At 62.2% G+C, this 18,835-nt stretch overlaps 1 protein-coding gene across 2 annotated transcripts in view; it reads left to right on the top strand.

The window, feature by feature from the left end:
- The window catches only part of RASGRF1 (Ras protein specific guanine nucleotide releasing factor 1), a 97,277-nt gene extending 83,468 nt beyond the window's left edge, over window positions 1-13,809 (top strand). For both annotated transcript variants that reach the window (XM_040493447.1, XM_040493446.1), the window contains exons 23-27: window positions 690-887; window positions 4,687-4,766; window positions 10,234-10,351; window positions 11,450-11,518; window positions 12,511-13,809. In XM_040493447.1, the coding sequence (XP_040349381.1) occupies window positions 690-887; window positions 4,687-4,766; window positions 10,234-10,351; window positions 11,450-11,518; window positions 12,511-12,603 (558 nt within the window). In that variant the 3' untranslated portion in view covers window positions 12,604-13,809. The remainder of the gene's footprint in view (window positions 1-689; window positions 888-4,686; window positions 4,767-10,233; window positions 10,352-11,449; window positions 11,519-12,510) is intronic.
- Window positions 13,810-18,835: the final 5,026 nt, after the last annotated feature.

Genomic DNA, 18,835 nt, shown 5'->3' with positions numbered 1-18,835 from the left:
TGTGTGTTTCTTGCTCCCTGACTCCCCAGGTCCCGCCCACATCTGATTTGTACGTGTGTGTGTGTGTGTGTGTGTTCACTGAGGGCAGGGGGACCTCTGCCACTTTATATGTGAGCCCAGTGATGACACAAGGTATGGGTCCCCTCCAAGCCCCAGCCGTGCGGGGGAGATGGTCTCGGAGCTGGGCTCCTCCTGATTCTTCCAGGCGAACCGTGGGATCAGTTTGTCAAGCCCTCAAGAGAGCTCTCATTGTGTGTTTTATTGAGTCACGTTGAAGTCACGTATTAGTTTAGAAAAATGGCATATTTATATTCTCCTTTGGGAATTGGATCTTGTTCTTCGTAATCCAAACCTCTTAGAACCTTTTGTCAACTGTTTTCATGCAGCGTCTTCGGAAATCCTCAGATATTTAAGTTCTTAGGTAGTTTACACACTCCCATTGGAATTTTGAGAATATTTTCCATGGTGTTTTCTAGTTGGTATTGCCAGTGTATAGGAAAACTCGTTATTACGTGTCGAATGTTTAACCAGCCACCCTCATGAGCTCTATTAGTCGTCCTGGTAGTTTTCCAGTGTATCCTTTTGCGATTTTCAAACGGGCCGTCATATCATCTGCAAGCAATGGTGACTTATCATCTCTGCAATACTTAGCCTCTTATTTTTTCTTGTCTCATTGCATGGGCTTAAAGATCAGTAACTTGATTGCTTCAGAGATCATCCGCAACGAGGACATCAACGCGAGAGTGAGCGCCATCGAGAAGTGGGTGGCCGTGGCCGACATATGCCGCTGTCTGCACAACTACAACGCCGTCCTGGAGATCACCTCGTCCATGAACCGCAGCGCAATATTCCGGCTGAAAAAGACGTGGCTCAAAGTCTCCAAGCAGGTGCGGCGGGAAGCCGGCGCCATCGCCTGCCTGGGGCCGGGCTGGGGCCGGGGCGCCAGAGTGCTGGCCTCCGGACATCCAGAGGTGGGCGGAGGACAGGGTGGAGGCCAGCGCTTCCTTGTAAGCCCTCTTCCGGGAGAACCTCTTCTCCTGTATCACCTGAGACCAGGTATCAGGCCCGCATATGTGGTGCTGGGACCCGTGAGACTTTAATTCCCACTTGAGAATTAATACTCCAAAGACGAAGGTGGAAGAGTGATCACTGGCCCCGATACTCTTGTCCTTGGGTTGGGACACAAGGGTGGATGCCACTCCGGATCTGCAGGGTCGCCGGGACGGGGCCGGACGAACTCGTAGATCCCTTCCCAGGTCTCTGATTTCTCTGGCCGCCAGGCAGTCCGCTGGTCCCTGTTACCCATGGGTAGTTGGTGACCTTAAATGGGGGCTTGACCTTTGTTCACTCAGAACACGATTCTTCCCTGGGAATGAAGTTCCCTACACTGAGGTCACGAGGAGGTCACCGAGGCCCTAAGAGGAGGGTCGGCGGGGCACTTGGGCCGCTTCCTTGGTGCACGCGGTGTATGCCCGGACCCCAGCCTGCACGTGTGCAGGGGGCTGGACGGGTGCCACCGAGGGCAGGGTAAGCCTCTGAAGATACGAGCGACTTGGCCACAGCGTCTGCTCCTACGACCGGGTGGGCTGTGAGGGGCCCAGGGTCTCCAGGGCGCCTGTCTCCTCCGGAGTTACATACGGTGCCCGCCTCGCTGTCCTCTTTATTGCCTGCCCCCTGACCACCCTCACACCAACGACAGGTCATGATTCCGCCCCCACGAGCAGGCATCAGGTCCATACATCCCTCCTCCCTAGAAAAGCAGCCAAACTCAGGAAGCCCCGGGATGCTGCCCTCCCTGCAGTGTGGTCACTCTGGCCCCAGATGACGGCGTGACTGCAGGGTGCCTCCTGCCCCCCCCCCGGGACGCCAGGCTTCTTGCCTCCTAACGCACAGAGATGCCAGGGCTGGGACGGGGGCAGCGGAAGGTGCCGGCTTGCTAGTGGGCTCCTGGAAAGAACAGAGCCTGGACGCACGGGGACTGAGGCCACAGGCACATCTGGCCGCTCATGGCCACAGTGCTGCGAATTCCTGAGAGGGCCGCGGCAGAACCCCCTACTCATCCGAGCCGACTCGGCCTGTCAGGGAGCAGACTGGTCTGTCGGCGGGTCTGATGGCCATTCCAGGCCCGTGTCTTTCTTCTGCTCTGGGGCTGTCAGAACGGTACTGTCTTCTCCGGAGGCTCCCACCACAGTGGGGGCTCCGTAACTCTTGGCCTCATTCTTCAGCATCACCCTTATTGTAGAGTTGGGAGGGAACCGCCTTAACCATCCGGAAGTCTCCCGCTCTCTCAAGAGGGTGCACAGGGAGGGCAGTTAGAGATCGAGACTAACGGCCAGGCCTGCGTTCTCGGATGTCATCCGGGACCCGGGCATCGGCGATGCCTCGGAAAGCACATCGGGCCCACACGCCCTGTGGCGGCCTCGCCCAGCCCTCGGCTTGCACGTGTGCGCGGCGCCTGGCCCGCACCGGCCCGGGAAGGATTGCCGCGTCTCTGCAGGTATCCCGTGGATACTTGTGACCCCCCCCCCCACCCCAGGCCCCTGGAACGGCCACGTGGCTTAGAGGCGTGAGGTGCGGCCCCAACAGATAGTTGTTAACATTTGCTCGAATGTGCCCGAAGCAGAAAAGCATTGTGTCCAGTCCAGGCCAGCCCTTGGCTGGAGCCGAGCAGTCAGGCTCAGTCAGAGACTTCTGGCTCCGTTTCCCTGTTCTCCCCTTCCCTCCCCCAGCCTCTCTGAAAGGGTGCCCCCCTCCAGGAGAGGACGGCTGGCACCCCTCCATGGGGCGGCGCAGGTGGCTGCCGGAGCTGCGTGTCTCCTCTCTGGAGGACAGCTGAGTCTCAGTAGGGACAGAAATCTCTCCTCTGCTGCCAGTACTCTGGGGCTCCTCTGGGAGGGAGCAGCCTCGGCCGTCAGGAAGCGTTCTGTTTGGTGAAGGGGGAAGATAGGATCTTCCTTCAGGAGGTTCTGTGACCACCTTCCTTCTCAACACAACAAGGCCGGCCCCTTGCTCGGTCTCTGGTTTCAGTGACATGTTCCAAGGGCTCCCTTGTTCCCACCCTCCCGGCAGAGATGCCCAGAATCCCAGGGGCCTGGGTCCCATTGAGCACCAAAGGGCGGAAACTCCTGGCCCGGCCGCTTCAAGCTGGAACTCCCTTTGTAAGCGGCGGCGGCGGGAATATCCAGGGGCCTCCCAGGCTGCAAAGCTCCTTCCTGGACAGAAGGACACCCCAGAGGAGCACAGATGTGGAAGGAGTCTAAGCGTGCCCATCTCAGAGCCACAGATCGGTCCCAAGTGTCTACCCAGCCCCCCACACACATCAGAATATCCCCCATGTATCCTCAGGACTGCTAGCATGGTGATACTTCATCCGGAGCTAAGTGGCCAGCGGGGCCTACCCTCCCATTTTCCAGATGTGAAAGTGGAGGCCAGCCATGGAACAGGAGTGGTGTGTGTGGGCTTGCGGAGGGTGTGTGCAGAGCTGCTGAGGCCCCAGGGCCAGGACACTGGGCCCCCACATCTGGTCTCCGGCTGCCTCGGGGCCATTCCTCTGCAGGCGAGTGGGGAGGAGGAGGGGGCGGGCCCAGCTCTGGAGAGAGAAGTCTAGAAAGTACGGGAGAAGCGGAGGCCCCGGGGCCGCGGTTGGCGTCGGCACCAGGCTGCAGGCCGGTACCTGAGGGCGGCTGCGTCAGGGGCACAGAATCACGGCCCGTGGCTGTGTCCCCGCCACCAGGTCCACACGCATTTCTGCTTTGAGCAGGGCTGGTCAGGACCAGGTGACGGCCCCCCATCCAGGAGGAAGCAGACTGGATGGGCCCCTCGAGGACCGCACCCCGGTCTCTTCTCCCATCTGAATCAAGTCTCAGTGTCGCTTTCTGCAGGCAGATTTCTCAGGAACATCTGGCCCAAAGCTGAGGGGTGTGCTCGGCCCGTGTGACCAGCGTCCCCTCCGGGCCACACGTGCACAGCTGGCCCCCAGCGCCCGTTCTCCGCCACGGCCTGGATTTTGAGGGCAGGAGCTGGAGAGGTGGGGTCACTAAGCCCCGTCGCTGTTGCATAAGTGAGGGACCCGGGGACCGCCAAGGCCAAGGGGCCCCCAGCCGGCAGGGAAAGGACCGCAAAGCCAGACCCTGGGCAGCCTCCGTGGCTCCCGTCCGCCCCCTGCAGACAAACGGGACCCTCAGCTGGGGGCTCACTCTTCCCCATCATGGTCTTTTCTTCTACGTGATCAGTTCACCTGCCATCTTTTCTCCTGATTCTTACGTTAGTGCGGCGTCCTGAGATACACAGGTGTGGTTCTGGGCCCGCACCCTTGGCCGCATCCCTGGGGTTCAGGGCGCAGGAAAGGCCACGGAAGTGAAGCCATGGCCGTGGCCGCGCTCTGCTCCGGAGGGCCCCTTGCAGTTACCCGGTCCCACCCCCACCCTGGTGTCCGGGTCCGTGTTTGCAGGGGTGAGACCGGCACTCAGATCCCCCGCATCGCCATCCCCGTGCTTCTGAAGGGTGAGAGGACAAGGGTCCGTGGCTGACTCTTCAGGAGTTGGGGGGCGGTCCCCGGAAACGCCCTGCCCTGCGAGGAGGCAGAGCAGGGGCGGCCCCGGAGCCCGAGGGCGGCCCGTGGACCGTGGGCCGGTGCCTCGGGCCCCTGCGAGCCGCGCGTTAGTAAATGCTTCTGATTCTTTCTAGACAAAAGCTTTGATTGACAAGCTCCAAAAGCTTGTGTCATCAGAGGGCAGATTTAAGAATCTCAGAGAAGCTCTGAAAAAGTAAGTGTGTGCCATTTTGTCACCATTATTTTTCAAACCGTAGACCCGCATTGCGGAGGCCTCCACGCGCCCCGTCTGGCTGGAGCAGGAGGTCCGTGTGTCTGTCTGTCCGTCCGTCTACCCACGCGGCCCCTGGGCTCCCCAGACCTCTAGGGTGGGTCGGCTCTGTCCTCCACTGTCTGCTAAAGCCATCCCAGTCTCTGCGGCAGTTCCCGGCGGGGGGAGGGGCAGCACGCCCGAGTCCCAGCACGCGGGACGGCCGTGGCCCCAGACGCCTCGACGCTGACGCACACACATCCCCACAGTTCAGCGTTTCTGACATCAGAGAAGGTCGTGAGGTCAAGGTGTTCACTTAATGGGGTCGCGTTTTCTCGTTTTTGTGGAGAATTAGTCATGGGAACAGGTGCGGTTTGCACAAACGGCATCTGGCAATCGGAGAACACAGATTTGCCGATGTCGCACCTGACCGCTGGCAAGGCGGGCAGGTCGTCACTAGAGCAGGACCACGCCACGCTGAGGGCCGTCTCGTGCCACGTGGGCTGTTCAGCGGCAGCCCCGGCCCCTGCCCACCGGATGCCAGTGCCTTCCCCAAGTCGTGAGGACCAGAGATGCCCCCAGACGTTGCCAAGCCCCCGGGAGAGGCAGTCGCCCCGAGGAGGCCCGCCACCGTGAGGCGGGTCCTCCCGTCCCGTTCCTCCAGACGAGGACGCTGAGGCGCTAGTGGCCGTCGCAGAGCCGTGTGGCCGCGGTGACGGAGCCAGACCCTGGCCCAGGCGGCCTGCAAGGCCAGCGCTCTGCGGTTCGCCCGAGGGTCCAGGCCCTCCCAGCGCATCGGCCTCAGCCCCTTGGGGCGCACGGCGGCCACAGGCTCACGCGTGAGGGCTCTGGGGTCACCCCCGCTCGCTCGCTCGCTCGCTCGCTGTGTGCCCGCGGCCTCTGCGTGACTCCCTGCCGTCCTTGGCGAGACCCCGGGGCCGCCCCCACTCCCGGCTCCCTGCAGAGCGCCTCTCCCGCCTGCCGTGCGGAATCACGCGGCCACTGCCCCTGGGGCCCGGGGACCGCGTCCAGCCCATGGCACACCCGCGTCCCGCCCGTGTGCCCTCATTCCCTCCCGCCGCACGTGGGCCGTCCTCCGCCACCTCCGTGTGCCATTGCTGCGTTCATCTCCACCGTGTTCGTCCTCGGACAGATGCCCCGCCATCTGTGCCGTCTCTGTCACGCCTGGGCCCCCCGGAGCCCGTGGGCTGTGTTCGTGGGGGCCGCCTCACCGCGCATTCACCCACCTGTCCGTCTGCCGGGCGCCCTTCCATCCGCCTCCCGCCCATGGCTTCCTTGTCTGCCGTCGCCTCCGTGGCCTGGGTCTGTCTCAGTAACCCCCCCCCCCCATCTTCCCTCTTTCCCGGGGGCTCCGGTCAGCCTGTCCCAGACGCCTCTGCTCCGGGCTGCAAGGGGGTGGGGGACCTCGGGCATTCAGGAGCTGAGACCTTTATGCAAACCGGGTTCTCTCTTTATGCACACGGAGGCCACGCCCTGGAGGGGAAGGAGAGACGGGGGACGTGGGGCGAATGTGTCCTGCACCCCCTTCTCCAGAGGCACCGTAGAGCCGTGCTGTGTGAACCCCGGGGTCTTGTCTCAGCAGGGGGGACGGTGGTCACAGGAAGGAAGGGAGAGGTCAGTCTTGAGCACAGCCGGTGGCCTGCCCGGACGGGGCCTCCTGTGTAGCCCGTCACTGAAAAGCTTTCGTGACCGCACGCAGGCTAGTGAATGGCCTTTCCCGGCCGAGACTTCACCCCTACGCCCTACTCCCCTCCCCTCAGCCACACTCTTAATCCCCCCGGGCCCACCGACAGCGTGTGCCCTGTGCACCCCCAGTCCCCTGCCCAGGGCCCCCGAGCGTGCCCCCGTCTGCCCTCCTCCTTCCCCGAGCCCAGAGACCACCCTTCCGGTTCCGTGCAGCAAAACGTGGCCAGGAAGTCAAGTCCTCAGCGGCATTTGGTCACCAGCCCCGCTGGGGTCGATTCTGGGATTGCCCACCCGCCTAATCTGAACCCAGCACATGTTGGCAAATCTGCACTCGGGCTCTGCTTCGATGGGAAGCCCTCGTTTGGAAGAACGCGGGGCCACGCTCCCCCCGGGCTGTGGCCGCCCTGAGCAGAGGGCTGTGGGGGACCCAGGCGGCTTGCTGACCACCAGCCCGTCGACACCCGCCCTTCACAGGGGACAAAACCCATCCGTGTGGATGCGAGGGGCCCAGGGGTGCCACCAGGCCACACACTCATTTCCACCTGTATTTTCTGCTCGTGACCACACAGCAGAGCCTAGTCTCCTGCCGAGACCACAGAGCAGTGGGTGCCCTGGTGGCAAAACGAGAGTGGACTGCGACCCCCACCCCCACTCCTGACCCCACTGCAATTTTTCCCCCAAAATCTGAGCACCTTATTTCTCGCACCGCATGCCAAAACTGGGGACCCTGAGCCCGGGGGCTCCAGCCCACGTGGCCCAGCCCGAGTGCCCCTCACACCCTCTTGGGAGGGAGAGGAGATCCCTCAGCAGGGGCAGCGAGGCGTGTGAGAGACAGGGCCACTCCCCAGGCTGGGGCAGGGCGGAGCAGGAAGGGCTGACCCCTTGGTGGCCAGCCCGTCAGGCAGCCACGCGGAGCTTTCAGCCGCTGGGACCACGTGATCTCCCCTCCCACATGACGTCATCAAGAATTTCTTGGAAGATGGTGGGGGACCCCAGACAATCCCAGGCAAGGCCTAGATGCCAGTGTCACCAGGAGGCGGCTTCCCGCATCCAGGCGCTGCCTGGAAGACCAGAGGCCGTGTTGAGAATGGAAAGCGGGGCACTTTTGTCTCTTCCCTAAAACAGCAGGTTACAGGCGGGTGAGGGGTCTGTGAGGAGAGGAAGCCGCCCCGCATCCGCCCGGAGCCAGGGCAAGGCCGGACCCGCCCAAGGGGGATGAAAATGCCCACACGGGGAGTTCAGAGCCAGCCAGGGGTCACAGGGGCGTGGCCTACAAGGAGCCCTCCGCGTGTGTCCCTTTCGTTCAGGCGCTCCCGCTGGGTCCCCACACAGTGGCAGCCTTCGGGGACCCTCCACAGCCCCGTGCTCCCCATGCCTGCCCCCAGCGCCCAGCGCCCAGCGCCACGTCGGCAGCCCCACACGCTGACCAGCTCGGCTCTGGGTCCGGGCCGGCTGTTTGGTTACACGGATGGACTTGCCGTGTGCACGTGCGTGCACGCGTGTGCACACGTGACTGGATTAACCGTGTGTGCGCTTCCCCGGGCCCCTCCTTCCAGGCGCCTCACCCGGAAGGCGGTGACCAGGGACACAGCGGTAATGGGGGCCGTGACTCCACGTGCCCACCCGCCACCGTCCTACAGCGGGCTCCTGAGCCCGGTAAACGCGTGAGGGGAATACACGTCCACGATCAGAGGAACCCCTGACTTCCCACCGCTCTGGGCAGTCGGAGACCCTGTACGGCCTTCGGGAACAGTCTGCGCGTTCCTTCCCTGCGGCCCCGGTCCCCCCTCCCCTCCCCCCAAGACGGGGGGTCCTTCCGGCCCTCTCTGCGTTCCTAGTCACCGTCAACAGCAGAAATAGCAGGCGAGCTGGGAAGCCCCTCTCAGAAGCCGCTGGCCAGCGAACCCCCCGGGGGGGGGCCCCCACCCAGTGCTGGCTACAGAGTTGCTTCTCCGTCTCCCGACTAAGTCCCACCTGCCGCCCAGACTTGGAGGATGATGGGCGGGGTCGGAGAGCCTGACCTGTGACAGTCACAGACCGTGTGGTCCCGCAGGACCCGTGAGTCTTGTTTGTTTGTTTTTTTAAATCACAACCCAGTAAGAACACTTTTTTTCCCCCACAAATACATACACGCAAACAGCAACAAAAGTTTCACAAAACAACGTGTGCTTTTGGCCCGTGCAACCAACTCAGATGTTTTCTTTTATCCTACTGCTGGGTGGTGGTTGTGGTTGTTTTCATTCTTTAAAAAGCTGATCAACGCTTAACGTATTTCCACCACCCAAGAAAGAGTCAAGACCCACAGGTCAGAAGACAACTCTGGCCACGGTCTCCCTCACCCCCGGGGCCCACCTCCTCCCCGGCTTTGCTGCCCGTGTGCCGGCGGGATCCGCTCTCCGTAGCTTCCTTATAATCAACTCACGTTTTCCCCGAGGTAAATTGAAGTAGGAAGGAAAAGCGTGTCAGGACAGCAAACGGGGAACCACGAGTACAAGGTCGCCACGATAAACAGACCCGGTGAAAACAAAGCGGGTTCTCGCTTCTAGCAGGGATCCTGGTGTTTGCCGACACCCGTCCTGAGACCTGTTGCCGTCTGTCCAAAAAAAACAGGGGAGGACGACGGCCAGTGTCAGAAGGCGTCAAAGCCGTACGACCGCCGGACGAAAACCGGATGTGTTTTTCCCCGCGTGCATCCGTGCTGCTTCATGTAGCGTGGGCGCATCACCTAACCTGACCCCCTAGACCTGTCTGGGCAATCAGCCCCGTCGTGTGAGGGCGGCCTTGGCCCTCGGGTCAGGGGTCACACGCCTAGCAGGCGAGGGGCAGAGGCTGGGTTTCTGTTCTTGCCCCACCGACCTCCCTGCCTCCCCTTCTTCCAGAGTGGAGGGTTGCCGCGTGGCCTCAGGGAGACAAGGCCAGAGGTCGAGGAGCGGGGTCACCTGCCCCCCCACGTGCGTGCGGCCAGGATGGCCGTGTCTGCGAGGAGGCTGCGGGGCACCATCAGGGGTCCCCTGAGGGCACGACCCGGAGCTCTGCCAGAGCACGGTGGCCGCCGGACCCACACAAAATCGGCCCCTTTCTGGGGCCCCTCCCAGAGGCTCCAGGGCGATACCCTGTGATGAAGATTAACGGCAGCCCCCCCAAGTCGGAGCGGCGTGGTCTACCACTGCTGGGTCCTGTCTCCCAAAACGCTCCCTCCCCAAGAGGTCACTTGTTAGGGACGCTGTCCCCCAGCCCCCCGCTTAGAAGCCACTCGTAGGAGGGGACCTCAAGGGCCAGGGTTTCCTGCTCCGGGACCCCAGTGCTCAGGTGGGCAGGAGATCCCGTGGGGCAAGCGGCCGGTCGAGGCAGAGGAGGAGCGTCAAGCAGCAGCACGATACTGGGGGGGGTGGGGAGGATGGGCGGGCAGAAGGGGTTGGGGCCGGCCGGGCCCCCGGGGGGGGGTGGGTCCAGAGCAGGGCTGGGTGGAGCGTTTCACGGGGCAGTCAGGTGAGGGGGCTGGGAGGGGGCCGGCCGTGGAGCCCAAAGCCTGCACCCGGGACGGAGAGCGGACGGGTGGGGGAGGGCTTTCTGTCCCGCTGGTCCGTGGCCCGTGCCCCAGAGGACCGACCCCGAGGCGGCTGGCAACCCCAGGCCTCCAGCACGTGCATGCAGGGTGTTCTGGTTCCGTAGACGCTCGTGTTTTCAAATGAAAAACGTTTGTCTCATGCCGTTTGCTTCGAAGTTGTGACCCGCCCTGTGTCCCTTACCTGGGGATGTACCTCACCGACCTGGCCTTTATCGAAGAGGGGACACCCAATTACACGGAGGACGGCCTGGTCAACTTCTCCAAGATGAGGATGGTACGTGTCCTGGGGCAGGGCCGGGGGGGCGTCAAAACCCGGGGCCGAGTCCCGGGACCGCCTGGCCTGCGATCGAGCACGCGCACCCGGCAGCCTGGAGCCGGCTTCTCCGACGAGAGCCGCCGCGGGTCCCCGAGAGGCAGAGAGGCAGACAGCATCAGCGGGCCCCCAGCCAGCCTCACCACGCTCCCTCGGACGGAGCCCGCTGAGGGGTCGCCCCCGCTCACAGAGGAGCAGCCTGGGGCTCGCGGGGCTCCGTGGCCCACCCGAGGTCACCCCGCGGGGGAGGGGCAGAGCTGGCCACGTGCAGCCAGTGGCAGACGGAATCCGTAGGCAGCCCCCCCCCCGAGTGGAAGGAGAGAGCCGGGCCGGTGTCGTGGCTCCCCCCGCCCTTTCTCACGACACCCTCGCATGGGTTCTGTGTGATGCGGTTTCCAGTCGACACGGGGCTCCCTAGGAGGGCTTCTCTGTCACCCGCAAGCCAGAAGCACCGTCCTGGTGACAGGACGGGGCCCCGGCACCCACGCACAGTGGGCACGCAGAACGTGGCAGGTGTCCGGCTTTTGCTGAGACGTGGGCACCGTTTTGGGATGTTGGACAGCCTGCCCTCTCCGACCGAACGATGCTTTTTCTGTCACGTAATCGACCTGTAGACTTTTTACTAGTGTCCCCCTGGACACAGATCGCTGGGGCGAAGGAGGCCACGTGCCTCCGTGGGGGCTCTCAGGAGGCGGTGTGTGTGTCAGCTAAGAGACCGACTTCGGGTTCGGCTGTCGGTGCCCCGTCCGTGCCGTGGAGCGGAGGGGCTGGGGGAGCCCGCGAGAGCGAACTGTCTTTTTTTTTTTTTAATTTTTTTTTCAACGTTTATTTATTTTTGGGACAGAGAGAGAGACAGAGCATGAAGGGGGGAGGGGCAGAGAGAGAGGGAGACACAGAATCGGAAACAGGCTCCAGGCTCTGAGCCATCAGCCCAGAGCCCGACGCGGGGCTCGAACTCACGGACCGCGAGATCGTGCCCTGGCTGAAGTCGGACGCTTAACCGACTGCGCCACCCAGGCGCCCCCGAGCTGTCTTCTTAAACTGTCCTCGTCCTCGCAGATATCTCACATCATCCGAGAGATTCGCCAGTTCCAGCAAACTGCCTATAAGATAGAACACCAGGTGAAGGTAAGCCGGAGGCACTTTCCCCGTCACCCGGGCTGTCACGCGGGCACGCACTCCGTGCGTCAGTCCGTACCCCTCCCTGCACGCCCAGCCCCTCTCATCCCCTGACCCCCCGGGGCCCCGCTCAAACGCCAGCTTTTCCAAGAAGCCTTCCCTCTGCCCCGACCAGCGGTGAGTTCTCCCCGCTCCACGGCTGGTGCTAACCTTGCTGCTCCCGTCTGATTTTCACCTGCCCTGGGACGGCTGGAGGTCACGTCTGGGCCCCCTCCCAGCCAAGAGAGGCAGCGTTTACAACATCTTTTTGGAAAGTGACGCCCCCTAGTTACAAAGTTCAGAGCTGGGAAGGGCGCACGGTGGAAAGTCCCCCGGCCGAGTGCAGCCGTTTGTGGTGTGGTTTTCCTTCTGCCCTGGGTTTCGGAGCAAAGTAATAATAATAAATAATAATAATAATGAAGCTTTGGTTCCAAGCAAGCGACAACTGAAAGAGCCTTGAGGAGAACTTGGCGAAGCGGGGCTGCCCGTGCGGCTTGGGCACTGCCCCTCGAAGCACCTTTACTTGTAGGAATCCAGCAGGTGACGCGGGAGGGCGGACGGAAGGGTGATTCTGTCCAGTCCGCGATCTCGCCCCGGAGCGAGCCGTGCGAGGCCGGAAGCGCGGCCTCGGTTTCCCCTTTCTCCTCTCGGGGTGAATGTCGCTCAGCCTGATGCGTATTCGTCATAAACGCTGAAAGAACACGTGACCCACTCGCCACCTAGGTTCTACGACTGACATCTTAGGGGGATTTTTCCAAAGTACGAGCCCAAAATGCTTCACCTAGAGTTCAGCCAAGGGTGACGTTGGCCACACATGACTTCGTATCCCCGTCAGGCGGCAGTCAGTAATAATAGCCGGCCCACGTGAAGACGGAGCGCTGGCTCAGACGCGTTCGCCCCACCCCCGCGGGGGCCCCGTGTCCCCACCGCCTGCCACTTGCCCCGCGCCTTCCTCTCGCCAGGTGACCCAGTACCTGCTGGACCAGTCCTTCGTCATGGACGAGGAGAGCCTCTATGAGTCTTCCCTGCGAATGGAGCCCAAACTCCCCACCTGAAGCCGGCCCGGCCCGGCCCCGGCGCCCCACGGACACACGCGGTGTGATGTGTACATAATTGTCTGGTTCCTGGATTCTCCTCTCTAGTATGTGCTTCTCCGAGAATACAGATCCGTTCTCGTTCTTAGATCCCCGTAGAACCGGAACAGGAGCCTCCGCTCCGTGTGAGACTTCGCCCCCCACCCAGCCCCCGCCCCCCGCAGCACCTGTTTCTTTCCAGCCGCGTCCGTAGGCTTCCCAGCCCCCCACTCTCTCGGACGGGGAGACGGAGCCCGTGCAGACGCCAGCCTGGGCGCCACCCCGCTTCTGTCCTTCCGCGGCCCAGGCCTCCCCCCCCCCCCCCGGGCTGAGGCGCCCCCCACCCCGGGCGCCCTCCCAGCATGTTCCATGTAGTCGTCGTAACGGGGGGGTGGGGGGGTGGGGGGAGGCGGGCGGGGACCGCACCCTGAAGTCCAGTCATCCACGGATCTTCCCGCTGACGGCGATGCCAGTTTCCAAAGCAGCTTTTTCAGCCAAAATCACAGGGGTCAGAACTCTCCGTCTCCCGGTAACCTGGACGGAGGGGGTCCTCTCCGCTGAGAACCACGCCCCGCGACACCAGCGCACCACCCTGTGCAGGCCCCACGTGCTCCCTGCTCTGGGAACCACACCAGGGTCTCCGTGAACCCGGACGAGGCCCCGGGGCGTCCCCAGGGCAACCGAGTCACGACACAGAGTCGCATCGACTTCTGCCGGCCGCTGCCCGGCATCCGCCGCAAGTCGGGGACCCAGAGAATGTCACTCGTCTCGTAGCCGCCTAACGGTCACCGCCAGCTTACGTTGAGATGCTCCGAGTCTGTTCGCTTTGTGAAAATAGTGCCACGCCGTAGAGCTAGGAAGTCAGTGAGTGTCTGTGTTGCACACACCGCAGTCCCGTCCGAGCGCCTTCCAGCAGGAGTCCGGCAGCGCCCGTTCCGCGAATACCCCCACGTGCTGTGACGCCGTGCGGCGGGGAGAGCACAGTCAGCTCCGCGCGGCTGGCATGCCCCAGGACGGCACGCAGGCTGCTCCTGCTGTAAGCAATACCTTAGTGGTATGAGAATTCTATTCCTAGTCCTAAAATATTTCCACTTACAGCTTGTTTGGAAAAGAGAAATTTCCATTTTTGTAAAATTATATGTTTCCTGATTACCTCTTGCTAATAAATTTCTTCTATCTCAGGGTGAACAGTGAGTCTCGACGGGTTTCATTCGTGCACTCAAGGGGAATCTGAGGAGCGCTCGGTCCTCACTGGAGCCCGGGCAGGGACCGGAGGGACAGGGACCCAAGCCCTGCCCTCGGGGACACGCGGTCTGCAGTCCAGTTATCCGCCGCCCTGGAACAATCGCGCCGAAACTTAATGGCTTGAAACAGTTTCTGTTACATTTCAGAGTCTGGGGGGCCGACGGGGTCCAGCTGGAGTCTCTCTCGTGAGGTCACGGTCACGGCAGCTGGGGCTGGGGGGGGGGGGGTGTCATCTGAAGGCTCGACTGGACGCGGGGTCCGGGACGGTGCTCTCCGTGGCGGGAAGGTGGTGCTGGCTGGGGGCCAAGCTGGGCTGTACCCCTGCCCCCGCCACCCACACCGGGCCTCTGCGTGTGGCTGGGTTCCTCCCGGTCCCAGAGCCACCTTCCAGGAGGCTGGAAAAAGCTGAAGCGCTACTTGCCACCCAGCCTCAGAGCTCCCGCAGTGTTCTGTTGATCCCACGCGTCCCCAAGGCCCGCTGGGTCACCAGGGGATCGAGCTGCTGCGGGAGCAGAGGATTTGCAGCTTCTTCAAGTCACTAGAGAGACAGGCCACTTGAGCCATCACAGGAGGGGACAGGAAGGGCCTCGGCCTCGGGGCCAGCAGAGGAGAGGACGTGGGGGAGGGTTCAGAGAAGCCCCGCAGAGATGCAGAGATGGAGGGGGCCGGCGAGCAGGGGCGACCCGCCAGGCGGGCAGGGAGGGAGCGCACCCCAGGCAGGGAGGCTATCGAAAGCCCAGAAGCGCGAGCCCGTGTCCTCGTCCAGGCAGCGGCTGGCATGAGGGGCAGCACAGAGGTGGAGGTGATGCGGGGGAAAGCAGAGGGTGGGAAGCCGGGAGAAAAGAATTTCCGGAGGGGAGGGCAGCTCCGGGTGGGGCCAGTTGAGGCCTAGGACCTGCCCTGAGGCTGGGACACGACCCCGCCCCCCCACCAGCGCCTCCAAGGGCGACAGGAAGGTGAGCGGGAGTGCACCCCGCCCCGGGTCCACCCCCGATGCCTCCTCACGGTCACTCGTGGAACCTGGGCTCAGAACGCTGCCCTCAGGTACAGGCATGGAGCCTGAGGTAAGGCGGGACCCACTTCCGGAACCTCCCAGGGCCATGGCCTCTGGGATCTGCTCTCCAGGTCCCCCAGACCCTTTTTATCCCACTAATACTGTGACCCAGGCAGGGGCACCTCTACAGGGACAGGGCCTGGTTTGGACAGCCAGCTTCACCACTCGCCTGCAGGGGGCCCAGCAAGTGACTGAACCACAGGGGTGGGGATACTTCCTCACAGAATAGAATTAAATGAGCTAATACAGCTAAAGCGCTCGGCACGGAAGCAACGGCTGATGGTGGGGGCAGCACATGACGGGGTCCCAGAAAGATCTCTCGTGGTAAGCCATGGCAGCAGCTGTTACCGTCTGGTGTAAAGGCCGAGCTGGGGCTCCGCGGGCCCGGCCCACCAGCCCAAGGCCCCGAGGCCCAGGCGTGTGCTGAGTGCTGTCCCCTCCTCTGAGGTCCTGGAGGGAAGGAGGAGACCACAACTGGGTGTCCGCGTCCTTCAGGATGGGGACCCCCGCGCCCTTTTCCCCACCGCGAGCAGACCCCGAGGCGGCAGGTGCACCAGACCGGAGCTCAACGTGTTTCTTCCTCTGTTCCCGACGGGAGGCAGCATTGCGGCTACTTTGCTCCCCAGGGGACGTCTGCGGGTCATCACGATTGGTCAGGGAGACAGGTGGACGTGGGACAGCAGCTAAGAGTGCACGGGCTGGCCCCAAATGTCCCGCTCTGAGCCAGGCGGCCCAGCGTCCGCTCCCCGCTTCGCCGCTCACCTGCTGTAGGGCCTTAGGCAACCTCTACGTCTGCCCTTTGGCTCAGTGTCCCCTTCTGTGAAACGGGGTCTACAACGACAGTGAAGGTTCCCGTGAAGATCGGCTGGGGGACCGGCGCACGGCGAGCACTAGACGACCGCCGGCTGTTGTTCCTTCATGACACATTTACAGGAGGCTCAGCGTCAGGCCACCCCGGCCACTGCGGACTCGGTTACGAGCCACGCCGTCAGGGTCCCTGTCCCCACAAAGCCGCCTTCTGCTGGACGGCGGGCGGCGGGCAATTTTTGCAAATACCGGGGGCAGGGTCGTGGTGTGCAGGCCACCTGAGGCTGGCACGTCTGAGCCGAAACCCAGAGAATGCAAAACCGTGATGTCACCATTACAGAAGCCACGAGGCCACCAGTCACCTGAACGCGGGCACACGTGCTGCAGATCGGGTGAGGTGCCAGGCAGCTCTCGGGCTTTTCCAGGACAGGAAAGGCGAGGCCAGAGAAACACACGCCACCCCCATGTCAAATTTAAGAGGCTGCCGAAAGATGTCTGTCATTCAGGTGACATTCTAATGCTTTTAAAAACCCAAAATTGGGAGCACCTGGGTGGCTCAGTTAGCTAAGGGTCCAACTTTGGCTCAGGTCGTGATCTCACCGTCAGAGCCCCACGTCGGGCTCTGTGCTGACAGCTCGGAGCCTGGAGCCTGGAGCCTGCTTCGGGGTCTGTGTCTCCTTCTCTCTCTGCCCCTCCCCCACTCACGCGCGCGCACGCGCGCGCTCTCTCTCTCTCAAAAGTAAATAAACTTAATTTATTTTATTTTATGTTTAATTAATATTTTGTATTTATACAATAAAAAGTAAAAATTCAAAATTAACGGAAGCATGCATGGTGACCAAAACATGAGCCTTCGCGGTACAGACAGGGTCAGTGATACTGACTTTTCCTTCGGCCTCGGGCTCGTGTGCGGCTGGGCGCGGCTTCTGGCTCCTTCTGTAGGTAGGTGACAGCGGAGCTGGCTCAAGAGGGCACACCGCTTTGCCTCGGGTGGGTTGCAGGTGGGCTCGAGGAGCTGTGGGGGGCGGGTTGCCGGGGAGCCCGTGGGGCTGTGGGCGGGGCCATGGGCGGGCTCTCGGGCTGTGGGCGGGGCTGTGGGCGGAGCTGTAAGCGGTCTCCTGGGGCTGTGCGCCCCCAAGCCCGTGAGCTTGTTAAGGTCAGTAGGCGCGAGGAAGGCTGCCCTGGTCCTTGAGGGTCCTGTGCTGTAAGTGGGTCTCACCAAGGCGAACAGAGCTGCCCGGGCGCCTGGCCGCCCCAGCAGCCACTCCCACCAGCCTGTGCTTCACGACCGTGGCCTCCTTCCCAACAGGGGCCGGTTGTTGCCACAAGGTTATGGCGGTGTCACCCGGACCCACACGCCCTCCGGGTATTGATGGGGCTCCCGCCTGTGCAGGTAATGTGCATCCCACCCCGTCCCTGGCCTCCTGGAACTCCAGACCCAGCTGGGGACAGGAGACCCACCCAGCTAATGACCCCTGAGTTTCTAGCTACAGCCACCCCTCCTTCTAGGCTCCCGACCCTACGGCCAAACATCTAGAAGCCGTCTCCATGGGGGTGCCCCACGGCCACCTCGACTCCACTGGACCAGACCGATCTCCGCACCCCACCCGATTGTGCCAGCCAGAAACCAGGGGTCACCCCTGACCCACCTGCAGGGGGTTGTGGGTCCGTGTCAACCTCCTGAGTCCGTTCCCAGGCAGGTGGCAGCTTCTCACCTGGGGCCAACCGCTCCCCGAGTACAGGTGCCCTCTGCATGCTTGCAAGGTGTTGAGGACTCCCCCAAAAACCCACATAAGTGTGTTAGATCAGCCACTATAATGGTACTTACTGATGAGTGTGTTCAAAAGTAAAACTTCGGGGAAGTGTTCAAACCATTACGTCCATTCTTTTAAAAACAGCAGTAACATCAGCATCCTACTTCCGGCCACGCACCCAGGGAGCAGAGAGCAGATTCCCCAAGGGTTAGCTGAGCAGGCCACCCGAGTGCCCACTGATGGACGGACAGATAGACGTGTGCGGTCTGCACACACAATTCAGCCTTAAAGAGGAAGTGTAGGGGCGCCCGGCTGGATCCATCGGCGGACTGGGGGGTGTCGGGGCAGGGGGGCTGGGCCGGGGGTGGGAGCGGGGGAGCTGGTGTTCGGTGGGGACAGAGCCTCAGCGTCACAAGATGAGGAGAGTCCAGGGGACAGACAGCAGGGCCGGCTACAGACGGCGTGCGCGTACTTAAACCACTGAGCTCTCGAGAGTCAGGATGGCAAATTCTGCGTTTGTACATGTCTTGCCACAGTTTGTAAGACCTCATCAGACAGCAACAAACGTATTACGTGCGGACGTGTTAAAACAGAAACGAGCCCAAATCATCACCCCCGAGGCTTGACTCCCTTCCATCCTTTCCCGAGAACTTCACCTTGGTTTTGACTTGAACAACAGAAAGGGACTGGCCCACACATTAACCCTGGAGCCCGAGCCCCAGGCAAGTCTGTTGGGTTCCAGGGACCAGGCCCTGGTGTCTTTTGGGGACCGTGACCCCGCCCCCTGCGACGTCTGTCTCCCTGGATCGCTCAAGGCGCGTGGGACCGTGCTCCCGACATATGGATGCGCCCTTGTCTTTGCTCCAGACAGATGAGCCTTATTCTAAAAAGTACTTGTCCTCATAACCTAACAACACGGCCATGCTGTTCGGACTCCTGTAACAAAGGAGCGGCTCTGACGGGACAGGCTCTCACTAGGTGGTAACACCATCTCACGGAGTGACGTCGTATGAGCCCCAGGCCAAGCGAGCGTTGGTCATCTTGTTCAGACTCAAAGGCTCTCTGTGCCGTGGTAATAAGCATCACTGAGCTTGCCATCTCGCTAACACGGCGGTGCCCTTGTACTCTAGGTCACACGGCCTGATCACACGGAACTCGAAATTTGACCTGAAACACCGTTGAGGTACAAGCCTGACCTTCACCGGCACTCGGTGCTGTTTTGTCCAAACGATGTACGCTCAGGAACATTTCCCCGAACCTTCTGTTTCCACCTGGCTAAAGGAACTGAGAAATGAACAACCCGGGGTCTAACGCTCACGTGGCACCTGGCGGGCTGTGAAACCCAGGGCGAGAC

The sequence above is a fragment of the Herpailurus yagouaroundi genome, unplaced genomic scaffold, assembly GCF_014898765.1.
Source record: "Herpailurus yagouaroundi ecotype Mexico unplaced genomic scaffold, PumYag 185, whole genome shotgun sequence".
Classification (NCBI taxonomy): Eukaryota; Metazoa; Chordata; class Mammalia; order Carnivora; family Felidae; genus Herpailurus; species Herpailurus yagouaroundi.
Note: the sequence above shows the minus strand (reverse complement) of the source record. Positions and strands in the feature narration are given on the sequence as shown.